Here is a 20994-nt window from a genome sequence, read left to right as displayed (position 1 = left end):
CACTCGAAAACTTGCGTGCGAGATAGACACTGATCACCATATACTTCTGTCAACAAATTGTAAGTTTCAGTGGCAGATTTTCCAAGTTTTGTGAGGAATTTGATGTTAGCACGTTGTTCTGCATTAGCACTCAGCATTATTCCGACGGAGCTCAGAAACACGATCCGCTTCTAACAATGGTCGCGGCCAGACTAACCGATGCACGTGAATGAAACTTTGTGTGACGGTAGAGGGAAGTCCAAGGGTCAATGCCCTACCCTCCTCTTCGTCAATGACGTGGCCGGAAATGAGTCATAAAAGTAATCCGGGTTCTTTATTGCCACACCTTGTATTAGAGTGGATCTTAGAGAGATAGGACGGGATGGTATGGATTGGATAGATCTGGCTCAGGATAGGGACCAGTGGAGGGCTCTTGTGAACACGGTGATGAACCTTTGGGTTCCATAAAATGCTGGGAAATTCTTGAGTAGCTGCAGAATTGGCGGCTCCTCAAGAAGGGCTCAGCTCCATGAGTAAGTAAGTAAGTAAGTAATGGCCAAAGGGGTGGGGAAACTGAGCTTAGTGGTAGAAGGGACTTTCATGCACATGCGTGATTTTTTGCTGACTTGCAACACTGCCGAATGCGCCTGTGGCTGCCAGATAGCGAAGTGGTGTAACACATGTCCGTCGCATTCTCATTTCACTCAAGATGACAGAATGCTTGAAGTAGCGATATTGCATTAAGTTTTGTCAGAAACTTTGGGATATCCAAGTGGAAACAATTCGCAAAATTCAGCAGGCTTTCACCAATGATGCAATGGGGGTCACTCAAATTAAAGAGTGGTTCAACCGCTTTAAACATGGCCGTATGTTGGCGGACAGTGAGCAGTGTTTCGGGAGAACGTCAATGCTGATGTCATTGAAAAAGTGCGGACACTGATCATGGAGGACCGTCATTTGGCCATCCGTGAAGTTGCTGATGAGGGTGGGATCAGCAGAGGTTGCATAAACACAATTTTAACTGAGGATTTGGGCATGTCAAGAGTGGTGGCAAAATTTGTGCCCAAGCTGCTTTCGCCAGAGCAGCAACAACTCCGCCCTGAGGTCGCACAGGAAATGCTGGAGTGCAGCAACAGGGATCCTGAGTTCCTGAAGACTGTGATCACTGGTGACGAGTCGTGGGTATACAGATATGACCCAGAAACCAAGGTCCAGGCGTCACAATGGAAGCATCCAACATCCCCGAGGCCCAAAAGAGCACGACAGGTTCGGAGCAATGTGAAGGCGATACTGACTGTTTTTTTCGATTACTGGGGTGTTGCGCATCATGAGTACACACCACTAGGCCAGACTGTCAATAAGGAGAACTACCAAGAAGTCCTCTGCCATCTTCATGATCTAGTTCGGTGCAAGAGACCGGAGCTGTGGGACGCACGCAACTGGCAGCTGCATCATGACAACGCCCCAGCTCATTCATCACACCTGATCCAGGGTTTCCTGGCCAGGCTCCCTACTCTCCTGACATGGCTCCTTGTGATTTCTGGCTGTCCCTGAGATTGAAGACACCGCTAAAGGCTGCTGTTTTGACAGCCGCGAGGACATCATACAAAACGCGATGGCGCAGCTGCACGCCATTCCAAAAGAAGCCTTCCAGAATTGCTTTCAGCGATGGAAGAACCGTTGGGCCAAGTGTGTGGAGTTACAAGGAGCCTACTTTGAAGGCGATAAGGTATTGTAACCATCCAGATACAGAACTTTTTTTCCCGGCCCAAGGTCAGGTACTTTTTGGACAGAGTAGTATTTTCATTATTTATCTTATGCTAAGATAATCTTATATAATATATCAATGTAATCTATTGATAGTTTCTATATCCAATGGTTATGTACCTGAATGGATCGATGAATGATAACAAAAATTAATTAATGGATTGAAAAATGGTATTGAGAAAAGCATTATAGTTGAAACAGAAAAGAGACTTCTGAGATATACGGAAGAAAAGGTTTAGCTCTGTATTGGAAGACATTAAAAAGAGAAGACCTGACATGACAGTGAAAACGAAAGAGAATGGAAAGAGAGAAGAGATTAGGGACCTGTGGTCCAATGACCCATATAAAATGGAAACGAAGAGACAAGAAGAAATTCTTACATCATGGAAGTTAAACTTATGTAATACATATGGCCATACCTTTGCACGCTAGAATTTCACGTAACAAATGCTTGACTGGATTGCACTCTGCATAGTTTGGTGGAAAGAGGAGAGCAATGCATCGTTCTGAAACCCGGCGTAAATAATCTCGCTCTTTGTCTGGTGATGTCAGGTGTGCAGACAGGTTAAATTCCACCAGCTTCCCACCTGTCCTGGTGCAAAAACAAATGTATTACTGATAACATTTACAATTTCACAGAGGTGAAAGTGTCTGTTCTGTGCCTCTATATTTGGTCTATGTTAATCCTTTGAGTAGTGGGTGCCTGGAACAGGGTCCACTCAACCTCGTGAGGATATTTGAGGAGCTATTACAAGGAAATAGCTGCTCTGGTCTAGAAAACCGAGATTAACGGCCATAGGGATCTGTTGCGCTGACCACACAACACCCTTTATCCACTAAAGTTGGCTCTAACTTTGCCGACAAGTGGCGGTCACTCAGTTGGTATAGTATGCTTGTGGACTACAGGTCACGGAGTTAATCTTTCAGACTTCTGCGCCCCCTTCCCTTTGCAGGACAGCATAAAATATTTCTATGGTTGGGGCACCCCTAGAGCAGATTTGTACCCACAAACCTGAGCATCAAGTAAACCACAAAGGACCTAAGAAATGCTCTCTTACACATGCAAAGATAAAATATTTTAAATTATATTGTAAAATGTCTGGAAGCTGTAGGTAAAGGTAGTGGATATGGGGTTCAGAAGCCACCAAATCATTCATAACTGAATTCAAAGTATTATACTCACACTGATGCCTGAGCCTGTCTTATTCGTTCAAAATGGTGCGTCACTACATTCACCATATCAACTGCGACCAGTCGAGTCTGATCTATCTTTGATAGTCTTTCTTCAAGATTCTTGGTCACATGCCACAGGTCAACCCTAGAAGTAAATAAAAGACATTTTAAAAACAAAAGGATTAACAGGGCATAATGTGGGCCATTTACGAGTGTAACACATCAAATGCATAAATTCAACTTGATCAATAAGTCAAGATGTACAGAAGACTCTGGGGCACGCAGTAGTATAGTCGGTTAAGGCACTAGGCTACACACTGGAAGGTCGCAGATTCGATTCCCGATGAGGTCACTGGATTTTTCAATTGATCCAATCCTTCCAGCCACAGTATGGCCCTGGGGTCAACTCAGCCTCTAATAGAAATGAGTACTAGGGCTCTTCCTGAGTGGTAAAGGGCAGCTGGTGCATAAGGATAACAACCTCACTGCCATTTGTGGGCAGATTATCTAGAAAATGTTGGAGGTTTGACGTGTCACAACCCTATGGGCCTCTGCAGCCTGTCACAGGGATAGCTTTACATTTTTATAAAGGAGACTCTTCATTACCAGAACATACACTTGTCTGCTTTATGGACCAAATATTTTTGATTCTTAGATGCACTTACTTGCTGACTATAGCTTCCCAGAATGATTCGTACGCTGCCCATTATATCTGTTCTAGTAACACAATGCTTTACAATGATATATAAAAGTAAAAGTAAAAAGTAAAGGTATCCTTGTAACAGGCCGTGCACCGGCCGCCAGTTACCCCCAAGTATATTCCAGGTACTCATTTCTGTTAGAGGCTGAGTTGGCCCCAGGGCCATAGTGCAGCTGGAAGGATTTGGTCAATTGAAAAAAATTCAATGACCTCATCAGGACTTGAACCCGTGACTTTCCAGCTTGTAGCACAGTGCCTCAACCAACTACACTACCGCATGCCCCTTGCAATGCTTTACAATGATATATGAGTATGGCAGATAAGAATTTTATTATTTTATTGCTTTTTGCACCTGCCTACCAGTGTAAATGGCTTATTTTCTTCTGCTTGAAAAGCACTGGTCTCACTGTTTAGTGACTAGCGGCATGACCGGTAAGTGATTTTTGCAGTATAATGAAGTATGAATAGTGTGCATTTCAAGATTTTTGGATTCATGGTTGTTTTTAATTATCTGGACTACCTCTCCCCTCCATTACTGTAGATAATTGAGAATTCACTGTACAAGGCTCTAAAAATGGAATAATGCATTGCACACACAATGACATTAAGGAGAATTATAATTCTTGTGTACTACGGTTTTAAGGCAACTTTCTTCTGGAGTATGGTGCTGAGTACTCTGGTAGAAGTTCACCCACATTTTGGAGGAATGTACTCTCTCCATCTTCAGGGTCAAAAAGCAAACAGCAAGGAGAGCGAGCCACACGCATGGAAATGGTTCAGATATAGAAATAGGCCTGCAAAGAAGCCAAGACAGAACTAACAGGGGCAAAGTGAAGAGTAACTAACATATCTACAAAAGTTGAGAGATAGGAGAATGTAGGGGAAAAGCAGCACAAGTGACAAACAAGAGATACACATAGCACTCCTCATAATCAATGCCCGAGAGCCTCAAATGCAAAATTATGTTTTACTCTGTCATATCATAATGATCTTTTATGTAATTTCAGCCTTCCATGGCTTAGATGTATCATGTACTGAAGATGTTATGTTTTGATATATATTGCAGCCACCATCTATAGGGTAAATGAGGCAGGAAGGTGTATATCACAACATGGCCCATTCCCCCCCAGGCATCCTAGAAGGAGTACAGAAATCTTACTTCAGATCTTGAAGCAGTTCATCAGATTTGAAGCCTGCATCACTGCACCATTCGCCAACATAATCTCGAAGAATCAAGTCCAACAACTGTTGTAGTATTCCATCAATCATCCGTCCAAATATAACCGGCAATCTGGGAGGCTTCTCAAGTTTGGTCTCAAGTTCCTGTAGGAATGAAAGTAGTGATTAAACAAAGTACATTCCCTGGTATCTTGCCTCTCAATTACTGTCTGCAGAAGGATATGAGCAGTAATCAAGCATGGCAGACTGCAAATGTATGCATTTTGGCCTCTTTCCTAGATACTTTTGTATTAATTAGGGCCCAAAAAAATTTTAAAACTTTACTGTCATGTTGTCCACAATGTCAGTTCAGTCAACTACAGAAGTTTCCTTAACCTAACTTAACTCCGTGGCTTTAATCCGCAAGGAAACTATACTGACCAAGTGACCACCACTTGTCAGCGAAGTAGTGCCAACTTTACCGGATACAAGACATAAGACCCAAAGCCTAACCATAGAAGGTTTACAGACTTTTTTTTTATTGCTAGTGGGGTGGAACTAAGTCCCTTGTACTGCGGCCACTTCTGGCCTATTGTACCAGCCACAGATGATAGGTGAGGGTGATTGTGGAGCAACTGCTGGAATGAAGATTGTCAGGGGAAACCGAAGTACTTGGAGAAAACTTGCCCCAGCGCCACTTTGTCCACCACAAATCCCACTTGACCAGAACTGGGATCGAACCCGGGCCGCAGTGGTGGGAAGCCAGCGACTAACTGCTTGACCTATGGCGCAGCCCAAAGGTTTACAGATACTCATTTTTAAAAACAAAATCGTGAACCAAACTTTTCAAAACTGAACCAAAGGCCTAACATTTTAAAAATAAAACAAAAAACCCTAACCTAGGTGACTTGTTGTTGGGGGCAAATTCTAAGGTTAAGCAACTAGGTCCTGTTTTCACAAATACATTTTTAAGGTTGGCAACACTAACATCGTGGAATACACAGCAGTAACTTTGGACGTCACTTGGGTTACCTGCTAATATTGAGGTGACCTCTGCCTTCAGATATCTAGGCACAGATGAGAGGATAATACTCGTATCAAGTTCCGGGAAGAACTAACTGCCTATTTTTCTTTCACTACACACTGATTACTGAATACTTGTATGATATGGACTGCGTAGCAAACACAACTTGCAATAGTTCTTCTGTTGTTGTGTGTGTATTCATTGCTGAGGGAATGTGTTTACTAAGCTGTTGCTTAGCAATGGTCTGGTAATGTGTTCACCAAGACGTTGTCTAGCAATGGCCCAGGAATATGTTTACCGAGCAATTGCCCAGCAACGGCCTTGGAATATTTACAGAGCTGTTGCCTAGTAATTATAAGGGTGGATAGAGAGGAGAAGGTGCTGACTGCTTTCAGAATAGGGACCAGTGATTGACAGATTGCATTAAATAAACAACAGATATAACAAAACATTAACTATACTGAGCGAGTGGCCGCTGCTTGTCGGCAAAGTTAGTGCCAACTTTTGCAGATAGAGGGTGTCACATGGTCAGCGCAACAGATTCCCACAGCCATTAATTTTGGTTTTCTAGACCAGAGCTACATTTCCATTCATGTAGCTCCTCAATTATCCTCACGAGACTGTGTGGGCCTTGTTCCAGACCCACTACTTCTAAGAAAACCTGGTAGCGCCGGGAATCGAACCTGGGACTTCAGGATCTGTAGCCAGGAACTCTGAACACTAGACCACAGTGGCAGTATAGTTCACTTGCAGACTAAAGCCATGGAGTTTGTTTTGTTTTATAATAAAACATTAGGGTCAGTAAGGTGCTAAAAAAACAACACGCCTGAAATGTACACAAGTACATATTCCATTCAAGTACACCCCTCTACCCATCCCAACACAAGGTGATTTCATAAGCATACTCTTATTTTTCCAAAATATGGAAAGTATGGTAAAAAAAAAATGGGTACTCACCGTAAGATACCGGTGTATGGTTTTGCATTGAGGTGTCGGCTTCGTGTACACAGCAGAAAAATTTGATCTTGCCACAAGGGACACATGAGCAACAAACATGATTGCCAATCCTAAAGCAACCGCCAATATTCCACCAATAATAAATGTTGACAACCATTCTGACTGGTAAATCAGAGCCAAAAGCAGTGTCCCCAGTGCAGACACAAGAAAAACCGGTCTCATCCTCTAGTTTCTGTAACAAGATTCATGATGTTTAACACTCTAAAATATGAAGTTCATCTAAACAATGCATAAAAATCCAGTTCCTACCTCCCCAGAAGCACAATACATCTCCATTATAAGACCAACTGGTCAATGTTATTTGGTGAAAGTCGCTGTTTGTTGTGAGAATCATATGAAACACATACATACATTCTGTGGCCAAAATTGACATACAGTCCAATGTTAAATTGTATATATGGGTTCTGCAAAAATTCTTTCAAAGAAGAGCTGCCGCCAGTAAATATGAAGAAGAAACAGTGGTATGCCTATAGGCTACTTGGGATGAGCAGCCTTAAGGCAGAAGCAATGTGACATGAAGCCTGGAAGCCAGAAGAGACTGATGTTGCTAGGGAACAGTTAGGAAAACATGTTCACATGGCAATGAATACACACACAGTATGCCCCAAGAGGAAAGGACATTATTCTGGGATGTTACAGTATAGGTCATTCTAAGCAAAAAAGTGTATATGTACATGTGTCCTATTCCAAACGGTTTTAGATATTGACCTATTTCACTGTACAGTCCCAAAATTGTTGATAATAAAGAGACATTATGTACTGCTTCTAATACTGGTATATACTGTTCAAGTGACAGAGTTGGTACAATTTGCCTAGTATAATAAATTTTCGAAAATTCCACTGTAAACATAAATGCACTTTGCAGCTCGTGTGAGGACACGGTGCGTTGCTTGTCTTTACAGTGTACTGCACAGTGAAATACCTGTAGCTTGGAAACCGTTTGGAATAGGACACATGTACATATAATTAACTGTGCAAGGAAAGGAGGCGCTTAGTTCTTCCTAGAATTTCTTGTTGTATTAATATTTGATACACTTTCTTCCTATTCAATTAAAAATCCCAGGAGAGGGTTAAACGCATGGACAGGTGTCCCTGTGCTTGTTCAAGCACTTTGCCATGGAAACATATGGGCGGGGTGTCTGCCTGGGTCTGCACACCCGTAACCTCGCCACTTGGAGGAGGATGGTTCCCCTCTGTATTAAAAAATTCCTCCAGTATCACATCCTATACACTGTTTATGAATTTGTAACCTTCACACAATTGCAGCATAATCGTCTTGAGCATTCCGCTAATCGTTAACCCACAAGACAGAAATACATGTCAAGTTACACTAACGTAATCAGGTCACATGCGTAGCTTTCCATCGGTTCCACCCCTTCAGACTGAAATTCACGAATCACTTATCTGTTACCAAAGTACACTTACACAGAGCCAATCATATGACTATTATTGAAAAACAGGCTGTGTTGTTAACAGCTGATGTGTTGAACATTAAATTCATTTTCACAAACACCAAACGAACGTGATTTATTCTATACCCATACTTCTGCCCGTACATACAAAAACAACTTTTCCCTCGATTTCCTACACGTGAGCCAAACGAGTCATCGCCCTAGGATAGCCAACAGAGAATATATCTGACCTTTCATTTTATTCCGATATTACCAGTTTTAAGAGACCTTCCCATAGCTCACTGGACATATAAATCAATCAATTACAACTGGATCCATCGTGTAACTTGTACCAATCACTTCGTATGTAATTATTGATTTTTATCTTCTGCACTGCGATGTTGGTTATCTTGTACGTCTTGTACCAATTCATGGCAAAACAGCTGTTTATGAAAAATTAGTCGACAAATTAATGTTATGTCTCAGAATGTATAAACTGTTACAACTATTGCAGTGAGAACCTCAAATTCTACGAATTAATGTTGTTTTTACGCATGAAACATTGGTGTTCTGTCTGTTGTGCCGTAAGTTATAACTAAGTGATGAAAGAGGATAACTGGGTTGACTACATGGCTCTTTATTTGTAGTTATTCTGATATTTGTGAGGTACGATGTTTCCATTTTTAGAACGTTTTCAGTTTGCAAATCCACATACGTCTAATCGGCCTAATCATACTGTCATGTGTTGGGTGTTTGTAACGCGACAAATAACCTCACTAGTTCACAAGGTTCACAAGTTCGTGATAACTGAGAAGGTATTGGGAGTGTATAATTCAGTGACACTTGTATAGCTCCCGCGTTATAAATACGTTAAGACCACTGAAGAGAGAGTGAAGAGATATTGTGTAGGGTTTGTAACGTGTGTAAACCCGCAAGAGTGTTATAATCAATTGTAGTTACGACTTGTAGGCTGTTAAATAAACCAATTAACAATCTGAACGGCCTCTTCAGTAGACAGCAACACGTTCCAATACCATATATGTAACAGTTTATGGATGTAAATAAATTATGAATTATAATAGTTTAACACTTATTAATAGGGGCCACTAGGTAGCGTAGTTGGTTGGGGCATTATGCTACAATCCGGAAGGTTGAGGGATTGAATCCCGATGAGGTCATTGCATTTTTTCAATTTACCTAACCCTTCCAGCCACACTATGGCCCTGGAGTCGATTCAGCCTCTAACAGAAATGAGTACCATGAATATTCTTGGGGGTAAAGGGCGGCCAGCATGTAAGGCTGACAACCTTACCGCCATCTATGAGCTGACTGTCTACAAAATGTGGGAGCCTCAACATCTCATAACCCTATGGGCCTCCACGGCCTGTTACAGGGATACCTTTACTTACTTACTTTTTTAACACTTATTAATAACCCCAGGTGCTGCACAAAAATACTGCGATGCTGTCTTTGCTTCCAGTGTGGCTTTGACCCAGGGATTCGTACGTATAATCGCCCCCACCTTCTAGTACGGTTAATGAAACTAAGAAATTCCACTCATAGCTAAAAGCAAGCAGGGTCGACTGGTGGAAGCTGGTCCCAACCATTCTAAACAAAGTTAATTTCATAGCTAGAGAATTTATATGAACAGAGAAGTTATCATATGTGTGCAATAACAGCCTTAATACCAAGGGAGAGATAAGAAAGAAAGCATGTCTTGTGACTACTGATACAGGAGCATTGGTGATGATCGCCAGAGTGGACATCATCGTGGAACTGCTCAAGAGAGCTCCCCCACCTATTCCCGCTGACTGAAAGTTACTTGGTTGTGAGTCAGGATTCATTGTTCATAATTGGTGGTTAGACATGAACATGGAAGTAGAGAAATCTGTACACTACTTAGCAATGACTAGTGCAAGACATAAACTGAGAAGATTTGGTGTGTGCTGTAGTGATTTATAGAGGGTAATTATTTGTAGTTATGAGCCATAATCATTCAATAAATCCAATTCTCAATCCAAACCCTGTGTTTATTCACTGATGTTGACTCATCTCAGTGGCGGCCGAACATCACAATGTAATCATTAGCAATCCTGCTTTGCATTCAGGAGGTCCTGGGATTGAGGCTTGACCCAGAGACTGGATATGGTAACTCTGATTTTATATCCACCAGTCTCTCCAGGTGAATGCTAGGTTGCACTAATTTGAATGGACTGTGCTTGCTTTCTCTTACATCTTTTCCAATTAAATATTTTACGGTTATCCTACTGCTTGATGCTACATAAGCTTTATAGCAGAAACATCATCACTAAATAAATCGCATACCGATCAACCAGGCAATGATATAGCTGCACCTCTTATTTAGAATCTCTTTTAATTAGCTGAATGTGTTTGTGCCCTACAGTGTAATGAATCGAATGCCATTTGTAAAAGAGTTCTGTCTCTTGGGCTATATCACTGTGTAGTCTTATGGAAGTCAATTGATGTTTTAGAGGAATATGTTGCCTCCATTTTCAGGGTTGAAAGGTGAGCCAAGCCAGATACCACCACGAAACAGGCAGCAATCAGAGTGAAGTGTTCCTGCGAAACATCAGTTCACTTTCAGTGGACTACACTGCATTATATCCCAGAAAGATAGAAGTTTTCATAACTGTTTCCTTTAGGTAGGCTGCACACTGGCATGTGTCAAGACATGTAACAGTCAAGACACGATGTCTGCGACATGACACAAAGAAAGGAGCACAGTTGAAACGAACGAGCTTTGAAAACCACTGCACACTGGTCTCAGTCATGATGCTGACGAATCACGAATGAAGCAAGACTGTGTCTTTTGTCTCATGTCTTGATGCTTGTCTTGAAGCAGTTGGTGTGCGGCTGCCCTTAAAGGGCCACTGTTTCCTTACTCAGTCTCTTCTGACTTTCCCCAGCCTCCTCTTGCTCCACCCAGAGCCACTACTTCTTCTAAGAACTCAGCCCTAGGAGAACATCCCTTTGAAGGGACAACATTCGTTACATTTTTGCCTTTCTCCCCCAATTTCAGTTCACTCAGAGCCCTAGACCCTACATCCATAAATGTAAAGGTAAAGTTATCTCTGCCTAGTTAAGAACCACATTGTGCACATGGATGGTGGACTGGAGGTATAGCTCCATGCAGTCTTAACCTTGGCATGAGATGGGGATGGTCAGCTTCATAACCCAGCAACTTCGCTACTGAGGAAATAGCATCCAGTACCTATGTGAGGCTGGGTTGACTCTAATGCTGGTCTGGAAGCTGTGGAGAAGAGAAAAACCTCTTGCCCCAGCCAGTAATTGAACCATAATTCCTTAGTCATCCATCCCATAGCTAGTCACTGTACCGACAAAGCTACTCAGCTTCTCTTTTTTTCCATGCCCAGCTTACAGTTCTACCCTGAAGATGGAGGCAGCAAATTCTTCTAAAAACTTCCACAGCATTGCCACGGTACATGATATGACAACCCAGAAGATGGCAGTCTTCATGGTCACGGATGCAAGAACCTAGAATCTCACACTGTTACAGTTTTAGGAACTGAAATTTTCTATATTCTTATATTAAAATACAAATACACTTACACAGGAAGTCTATATGTACACAGACATACTTAAGGGCATATACAATGGGATGAAGTAATAAAGAGTATGATTTTGACTAGTACAGTTCTCCTGTATATAGATTCAATAAAATGAAATTATTTGATGTCTTATCAGTACCATTTTACAGAGAAAGGGTGATAAATCATGTATAAGCACTTTTTGTTTCTATGTGTTGTGTAGCAGAGGCCTTGGGATAGTTTATGTAAACCTCCATCCAAGGAATCCTACCAAATGTCAAAGATTCATAGTGAAGTAAATTCTGAATAGTTTGGCTAGGTACTGAAAGACTTCAGGAAGGGAGCAAAGAGCTGCAAAGAAACTGAAACGGAAAGTATGTTGTAAGGAAGAAGTGACTGGAGATATTTCATCAACTGACCCGTATAAATTGAAAATGATACTAGAATAATTCTGAATTGTAACAGGGCAGAGGGCCACATCCATAAAACCTGATGAGACTTTTTCTGCCACCCCTGTGACAGAGACTACAGCATTTTAAGGAAGCTGGCATTGAAAACTTGTCTCGGAATACCTTGCTATAATTATCAGAATTCACCTTGAAAAAATGTTGCGTGTTACAAGGTTACACAGTGCATCATATAAGTGAAACTTTTCAGTCTTACAGTTAGTGATTACTGCACTTCTCCTTTCTGATCACTGCTTATATCTGTCTGCTTGGGTTTTATGAGGAACTTAGAGAAAAAGGAACTTTTCTGTGGTGTAACATTGACTGACAGTTTCATGACAGCAGTGACAATGGAAAGCGCTATAATAAGAGAGAGGACTGTCATGAATGACAGTGTTGACGGAGGACTTGTTGGTAAAGGTAGGACTTTAATGCTGTCATCAGGAGTGACAGTGTCATCCTTCCAGTTCACCCATGTGTCATTCCAGTAAGTGGGGTTTGACATAGGGTCTCCAGGAACATTTAGAGGTTTCACCATCGTCTTCTTGAATTGCTCCAGAGACTCCTCGAGGCTGTGGAGAATGAGTGGCTGACTGAATGCCAGATTTGTGGTCTCACAGGGATCATCACGTATGTTAAAGAGACAAGGTGCTTCCCGAGGCTGGCAAGCTGTCTCAGAACTGGTGTTACTTAAAGAGGACATACTACTCTTTTTATTACAGTGAACTTCTGCCTGGTGTCGCAGTGACATTACAGCCATTTCTGATAGCAGCTTCAGTGGTTTGCTTCCATCACCTGTAAATATATCACAAAATTTCTTTAGTCCTTATGCTGCTAACTAACTGAACTAACTCTCTGGTGGTAAAATCCTAAGAATCTTCATCACTAAATACCAAAGTACAGCACTGGAAACAATCCTGAGCCAGTTCCATCCACTTCCCATCCTCACAGCCTATTTCTTAAGATCAATCTTACTAATTACCTAACTTTCTAGCAGCAGATCCCAAATTTCAAACAGCGCTAATGCCAAAGCCCGCAGTTGAATATGGTCTTGCATAATCTAATGTTTTTTTTTAATACAAAGGCAAAGAAAATATAAGTAGCTGCTATAATACACATGTTTCAACTTACCTTTGTCTGTGCTTCCATTCTGTGACATTCTTGCCAATTTCTTGGCCTGTAGCTGCAGCTTAGTGGTGAATCCTGTTATGGTAATGCCAACTTTTGAGTTCAGTACCATGTCCACATCATACTTTTGCGATTTACCCTTGCTGTCCAAACCCGATTCACCATACCATTCGTCTACTTTTCCGTTCTGCGTTGTGCCTTCATGCATATCAAACAAAGAGATAATTAAAATGTTGTTTCATATTTTACTTGTAATGTAATGTAGTGTTTTCCAAAGTTCTTGAATGCAGAATACAGTCACAGGAAGTAATGACAAGACCAGAGGCTGTAAGCAGGTTATAGATTGAAGAGATGTTTCTTCATGGGGTTTGCTAAGAAGTGAAGAAGAAGAGATAACACAGAGTTTAGCAATTTTGGTTCAGGTTTTCATGATTTTTCTCCATCCCATTAGACAAAAGCCAGGATAATACCTTTGTTAATAGCGCTATAACTGCTTCCTTCAGTGTCCTTTCCAGTTCACAACTCATCCTGCCATTTAGTGTTACATAAACAAGAAACTTGAACAATCGCTGATAAGTAAACCAAGAATTAATCAATCAGTGGGATAAAATCTGAAACTGAAACATCACAGAAGATTCAAAGGTAGAAACAGTACAGAGAAATTGGCAAAATTAAAAACAGTTGTATGAACATGCAGAGAAAACTAAGGACAATTAATGGATCCTTTGGAAATTTGCATACATGTGGGAATGACAAACCGAATTTGCACCAATGAAGAAATACAGGGTTTGTCCGGAAAGTAATGCAATTAAGTTTGTAGAAAAAATTATTCAGTATATCGTTACTAATGTTTAAAATTCTTCAAAGTACCCCCTTGGGCATCCACACACTTTTGCCAGCGACTTTTCCATGCACGGTACGCATCCTGGAAGTCGTCGACGGGGACCTCGTTTAGAGCCTTTGTCACGGCAGTTTGGATCGCTTCAATGGTTCCAAGACGGGTTCCTTTCAGGGTGTTCTTGATCCTCAGGAACAAAGAGAAGTCTGCTGGGGCCAGGTCAGGACTGTAGGAGGGCTGGGGCAACGTTACCAAGCTGTGTTTGGCCAGAAACTCCCGGACGCGTAGAGCGGTGTGGCTGAGAGTGTTGTCGTGGTGCAGCTGCCAGGTAGCAGCGATCTCCTTTCGAGTGCGACGATCGGTATTTAAAAGATCACGAACATGAGACACATTTTTGTCACTTTTGCTGGTTGACGGCCGTCCAGAGCGGGGGTCATCCTACACCTCTTCCCGGCCATTTTTAAACAACTTTAACCATCTGGAGACTTGAGAATAGGAGAGAGCAGAGTCCCCGTAGTCTTCCTGAATCATTTGGTGGGTGTCGGCGAGGTTTTGTTCAGTTTAGCACAGAACTTGATCGTGTAATGTTGTTCAATAGTTTTCTCCATTGCACGTCATAACACAGGCACTAGCAGGAGGTTCATGGAAACGGCGATCCTGACGCTCCCAGAGCTCAGAGCAGACTGAGTTTGGAAGCGGTGTGAAGCTAAGAGTCCTCCCCCCCCCTTTCCCATCCGGTCCGAACGTGCTGCGACCAGGAGGAGCGGCAGGAAATAACAAATTGCATTACTTTCCGGACAAACCCTGTAATAGCAGATTAAATTTGGAAAATTATTACCTTCATTCAGTTCAGAATATTTTTTCTTAGCAATCTGTTGCCTTATATGGATGTGCAACTTGGTTTCTCAGAGTAAGGGAAGAGCACGGGTATTTTGGGAACAGGGTACTGAGGAGTGTATTTGGATGTAGCAGTGAGCAAGGAACAGGAGGATGGAGAAAACTGCATAGTGAGGAGTTTCATAACTTGTACTCCTGACCAAATACTATTAGAATAAAGAAATCAAGGAGGATGAGATGGGTGGGGCATGTAGCATGCATGGGAGAGAAGAGAAAGGCATGTCAAGTTTTGGTAGGAAGAACACTTGGAAGACCTAGGTGGAGTCAGGAGGATAATAATAAGATTGATCTTAAAGAAATGGAATAGTACAGTGTAGACTGGATTCATCTGGCTTGGGACAGGGATCACTGGCAGCTAATTGTGAACACAGTAACACACCATACTGAATCTTCATATTCCACAATATGCTGGTAATTTCATAATAAGCTGAGAAAGAAGGCCTTAGCTGTGTGGAGTCAGACAGTAGTATGGGCATGTGTTATGAGATTATGGCAATCGCATTCTACTGGGGTGACCAAGAACGAGATAGTTAAGGGGGAAAGTGGAGACAGATAAAGGAGTGATTATGAGAGGACATAGGAGAATGGAGAATATTCTGACAAAGGACAGTGCATGTAGGTGGAAATATCAGTACATGATAGAACTAAATAGACCAAGAACTTTTTTCATGGTATTTCACAATACAGAAATAATATTACTGCAATTTTATTTCCAATAACCTTTCATTCAGATAGAATCCTTGTACCTGTAACATACTTCCAGTCTCCTCTTCGTAATGCTGCATAATCATCAATAGGGTCTATATTGTGGAGAATCTCTAATCGTGGTGATGGAATATTCTCTGAGAGAGTCGACCACATGTCAATCCCATCAATCTTACCCAAGTCACGCACATCCAAACCTATGAGAGTGGAAACACTTATTTTGACATTTAAGGAAATCTGAGCCTAAAAATATACATCCAGGTTTATAAGAGTTTGCAGGAAAAATAACAGCCATGATCTCCCCACTGACCCTTTCCATGTCAGATCTTGCTCAACAAAAAGTTTTCTTTTGTCTCTTTACAGCACTCATGATAAATAAGACATAAATATTGTTTCTATATTTATCTACAATATACAGATTGTCTGTGATGTTCACTGACACAAAGGATGAATAATAATGCAGATAGGAAGTCAAAATCATGAAAACCACGGTGTTCTTGATCAAACAATCACATAACTTCGAAAGGGTTCGTTAATTCTGTACTATTCACTTTCTTACATAAAGAATATTCGATACAGTGCATGCGACTTATGTCCGATTCACATTTAGCATGGATCCTATTCTGCGTTCCAGTGAGGGACCAAGTACCTTGAATGAATATTTCCATGGGTTTTCTCATTCTCTCTGGACAAATGTTCAGATAGTGACTTGGGAACAAATTCCAGGGTTCCCTCTTCTTTCAGATTCACTGTCTGAACATCAAGTTAACGATTCATATTGTGTTGCAAGTTGTGGTGCTGGGTAGTTCTATAGGCAGGTATGACACTTGGAGGAAATTTCTGCCTCAAGAGTTCAACCATGAAGATGGAAGCAGTATACTCTTCTGAAACGTTGGCATCCTTCCACATGGTGTTACAACCCAAAGACCACAATATGATTAATCACCACAAAAAAAACCTACATCCCTAATTCTTCAAAGGTTCATGCCTATGTTTAATTTACCATACATTAATGCTGTTGCATGTTGTTCAGTTCCTGAGGTATATTTAATATGCAGTATGGTTGTTTACTGGATAGCGTGCAATGTCACTATCAATGCCAGTAACTCTAGTTATACACTCTTTTGTAATCAGAATTTCTGTGTACCAATGGGTTAGTTTCTGTGTCATGAGAAGTACTGGTATCTTACCTGTGGCCATGACACAATCTGCTGCACATGTGCAGTGAGCGGCATGGCCACTTTCCCTGTTTTGCCCAACCATTTTCACTTAGTCACATCACTTCCTGTTCCTCCAACATGCTCACTCTTTATTCAGTGCACTTCTTGTTTCACCTGTTTTCGATATACCTGGTGATTTTTAGAAATGAAACGCCCACATCAAACGGCAGCCATCTCTGTCAATAATAGGCTCAACTGTGTACATAACAGCCATGAATATTCATGAAATGTATAAGGGATACTTTAAGTTAAATGAATTAATAACCTTCATACCTACAAATATCTTTAAGCCTTTCAAGTTTATTAACAATCCTGCCTCTTGAGAACTGCAAGAGATAAGGCCTTTGGCACTGAGGCCACAAAGGGGGTAAAAACCCCTAATGATTGATGGGTATGGAGAATTTGTAGAATGGTAACTGGCACTGGAAGACAAAAGCACTGGGACAGAAACCTGTCCCAGTGCCAATTTGTCCACAACAAATTCTACATTGACAATCGTGTGATTGATCTTGGACCTGTTCAGTGAGATTTCAGTGACTTAACTGCCTGAGCTATGGCTTGCCCCTTACCTATCAATACACTCACAGTATGTCAGTAGAAACAAATATGGAGATGCAATGTTAAATGTATCTTGAAGGACAGTGTAGAACACATATACAGAATAAAATCATCATTATCTCATTCATTGTTAAATAATCTCTGCAGCTGATACTGTGTCATTAAATAAGTTATCATGGAACAAATTAATCCTGATAAAAGTGGCTGCACATTCTAAGCTCATACATTGGATTCACAGGTTCAAATTCTGCTTGAGACATGGATATATGTCCATGTTTCTCTGTGCAGGTGAAGTTTTTGTGATGGTGTAATCGCCCATATAAGGAGTCTGCTAAGACATCTAAGAATTCATAAGTTCAGAATGAATTCTACATCAGAACAGATCACATGGGGGGGGGGAGACAATAATTTAATTCACTTTCTAATGATTAAGTGTACCTGCAGCAGAATAAAATGTGGGCAACCAATCTGCAATGTGCATTAACTGATTTGAGACTCGCTGGGTAGAGTGCAGAAGGGGACTCCACAGGGCAGCCACCCCTCGCACACCTCCCTCCCATGGGCTCTCCTTCATCTGCAATATATAGGATACTTCATGAAATACTTTATCTGCAATCGTAACATACTTTATGAGGTAATTCATCTACAAAACATGTCATACTTCATGTGATGCATCTACAAAACACTGCATACTTCATGAGATACGCAAATGTGTCAGGCCTCTTGAGATATTTCATATACAAAACAGCATACTTCATGCCAGTGCAACCAATTTAACTATCTGAATGCCAATTAATATTCCACTGGAAAGGTAAAAAAATTTAACAGCTGAAGATAGTAGGTGCTTTGGCTTAAAATGGTAGCATCTGATGACAATTCTCATTTGCAGGAAGTCACACTATCCATTGGAATAGTGAGCTAGCTATCTTGACAGTCTCGAACTGTGTACACATTATATTCTCCTTCTTCTGCTTTCCAATTTGGCACAAACTTTGGGTTTCATAAAATAGAGAATATTTTTCTGACAAGCTGAGCCATTATCAGCTTCCCAAGAATGACTCTGCACATTGAATTAATCATATGTTACTAAGTGAGATAATAATGGAAGGCTAAATTTCTTGTTTTAACTAAAGCTTACTAGTTCATTTTAAAATATATATAAATGTGTACAAAACACAAACTATATTACAAAGAAAACAGAAAGAAGTACCACTTCACCCTTATCCAACTTTTCACAATCTGAGTATCAAGAAGAGTACTAATATTTATGATATTTCTGATAAATAATACAAATTAAATTATGATTTTTCCCATAGGGCCAGTCTCTGATAAACTGCAGCAACTGATCTGTGAGCTTGGCCTTGTCTCAGTAACTAAGTGGAAGGGGGGGGGAGGGATTGAAAATGGGGTTTCTACTACCCCAATTTGAGTTGATGGCCAAAGTGATGATTGATGGCAACTCTGTGCTGTGACTTGTATGGTGTTCTCAAGTAATGATGTCTTAGACATAATCTGCAAGCACAGTTGAAGGTCATGCTTGTACATCAGTTGCAGCAGCTGTACTGCATTGCTATTACAGCAACAGTTTCAAAAGCACAAAAAGATTCTCTTCCTTCTCCATATGCTCAATTTCACTTACCCCTTTGAGTGGGAAATTGGAACCCCTGTTGGAATGCACCCCAAATGTGGGTGCCCCATTGTCAGACATGAACAATACAACAGAGTTGTGAAGCATCCCTCTTGTTCTTAATGCTGCCATTACATCACCAACTGACTGGTCCAACTTTGACACCATTGCTGCCGACAAGAAGCAAATGACTATCAATAACCTTAATGAAACATGTATGACACTTTACTTGGACTTTATGAATCGTTTGATTTAGCCCTTTGACCCTCGAAGTTCATTAAATAACATTCAATAGTTCATTTTCTGTCTCACAGGAAAAACACTGTATCTCCATCATACATACAAACTGATTTAATGCTGATGAAGAAAGCAGTCTTCTGGGATTTGGCACCGTGTATATGTGGTGTTACATATACACGGTGCCAAATCCCAGAAAACTGCTTTCTTCATAGTCACCGCCGTGAAAGCCTCAAATCTTACATGATTTAATGCTGTTTAGGGAAATAACTGCTCTTTATTGTGAGAATCATACAAAACACATAAGTACCCTCTGTGGGTAGAATGCAGGGTTTTCAGATATCAAATAAGGTTTTACATATACTAATCATTCTGTTTCAAAGGGTTAATATACAGAATTCCAAAAATTGACACCTTCTATCGTCTGGTCTATCGTCATCCTCAGGTAAAACATGAAAAGAGGAGCTTGCTGGTGTAAATATATTATTCTCTAATATTAAAGATCTTCTCCCTTGGGGCTACTACCTTAATGTAGTGGGCAGGTTTGCATGCCCCCAGGGAGCTATGCTAGCGGAAGCACTCCTGGATGAAGGGTAGAGGCCAGATTAAATGTAGTTCCTGGTCATCCAGAATGGAGGCAGTGCGTGAGACTAACAACCTCACTTCATAATACTACATGCTAACACACATAGAGATACTGGATGGAAAACTTTGGAAAATGGTTAAAGAAATATTACAGGGGCAATTAGTTATATTTTGCTGCTTAGGATGTAGAGAATGATTTACAAGAAGTGAAGAGATGGAGGCAAAAGACACATAATAAATAAAGATGGATATCTGTTATAGAGAATGTCGAGGAGCCTGGAATATGTAATGTCCAAGACTTCTACCTGCATACATTCTCCTCTCTGGATCTTCGATGTGTGCAAATTTTGCCACTTCTTCATCCGGAGCTTGGAATGGCTCCTCAGGGTTGCCGGTGTGAGGCGCTAGGTGTGCCAGATACAGGAACAGTGGCCCCTTCTCGCTGTCGTGTGTCTCAATGACACGCACGGCCTCATTCGTGAACAAATCGGTGGAATAAAGTCCGCGAGCCTGCCAGTCGATAGTCATGTTGCGGCGCATGTCATAGCCTTTGTATGGCACTAGCTGAAAATACAAACTATTGTAACCAACTGACTAACAAATACCTAACTACTTAAATAACTAAGTAACAAGTTATGTTGTATAAAATCATCCTTCAGTGGTGATGGTGAAACAACTAGTCTACAAATTTCTTGCCTTTGCCTAACCCGATGGATCATTGCCATATTCACAACAGCATGCTACTGGAAACTTCCTTGAATAAGTTCAATCCAACCTACACTAATATATTCCATCCATAAAATATATATTTTAATGTTATCCTTCTATGATATATATCAGTCTTCCTTCAGGCTTTTAAATTCTCTATTTCAGCATCCTGTTGCAAAACTTTAATTAAAACGTCTGTAGGAACTGCTAAGCAGTCCGTCAATAATGCAACAACTGTTTACTCACCACTTAACACAACATGTTTCG

At 41.0% G+C, this 20994-nt stretch overlaps 2 protein-coding genes and 1 long non-coding RNA gene across 10 annotated transcripts in view; 1 reads left to right on the top strand and 2 right to left on the bottom strand.

Annotated features, from left to right (window-relative positions):
* The window catches only part of LOC111861401 (sorting nexin-25), a 25153-nt gene extending 16604 nt beyond the window's left edge, over positions 1-8549 (bottom strand). For 2 of the 4 annotated variants that reach the window (XM_023845930.2, XM_023845933.2), the window contains exons 1-5: positions 8244-8422; positions 6759-6990; positions 4779-4942; positions 2930-3064; positions 2166-2338 (exon numbers count right to left, since the gene is read on the bottom strand). In XM_023845930.2, coding sequence (XP_023701698.1) covers positions 2166-2338; positions 2930-3064; positions 4779-4942; positions 6759-6980 — 694 coding nt within the window. In that variant the 5' untranslated portion in view covers positions 6981-6990; positions 8244-8422. Of the gene's footprint in view, positions 1-2165; positions 2339-2929; positions 3065-4778; positions 4943-6758; positions 6991-8068; positions 8148-8243; positions 8423-8460 lie in introns of those variants that run through there. The other 2 variants (XM_023845931.2, XM_023845932.2) reach the window with 2 other exon arrangements.
* An 86-nt stretch (positions 8550-8635) lies between these two features.
* Positions 8636-11924, top strand: LOC111861407. Its single transcript, XR_002842237.1, has 2 exons — positions 8636-8793; positions 11605-11924. It is a non-coding gene; the product is annotated as an uncharacterized LOC111861407 (long non-coding RNA).
* LOC111861403 (arylsulfatase B) overlaps positions 11742-20994 on the bottom strand; it is a 119624-nt gene continuing 110371 nt past the window's right edge. For all 5 annotated transcript variants that reach the window (XM_033750303.1, XM_033750304.1, XM_023845941.2 and 2 more), the window contains 6 exons: positions 20325-20583; positions 19210-19367; positions 18009-18144; positions 15834-15989; positions 13356-13550; positions 11742-13019 (listed from right to left, as the gene is read on the bottom strand). In XM_033750303.1, the coding sequence (XP_033606194.1) occupies positions 12451-13019; positions 13356-13550; positions 15834-15989; positions 18009-18144; positions 19210-19367; positions 20325-20583 (1473 nt within the window). In that variant the 3' untranslated portion in view covers positions 11742-12450. The remainder of the gene's footprint in view (positions 13020-13355; positions 13551-15833; positions 15990-18008; positions 18145-19209; positions 19368-20324; positions 20584-20994) is intronic.

This window comes from Cryptotermes secundus, unplaced genomic scaffold (genome assembly GCF_002891405.2).
Source record: "Cryptotermes secundus unplaced genomic scaffold, Csec_1.0 scaffold289, whole genome shotgun sequence".
NCBI classification, from domain to species: domain Eukaryota; kingdom Metazoa; phylum Arthropoda; class Insecta; order Blattodea; family Kalotermitidae; genus Cryptotermes; species Cryptotermes secundus.
This window is presented reverse-complemented; position numbering and strand designations above follow the sequence as displayed.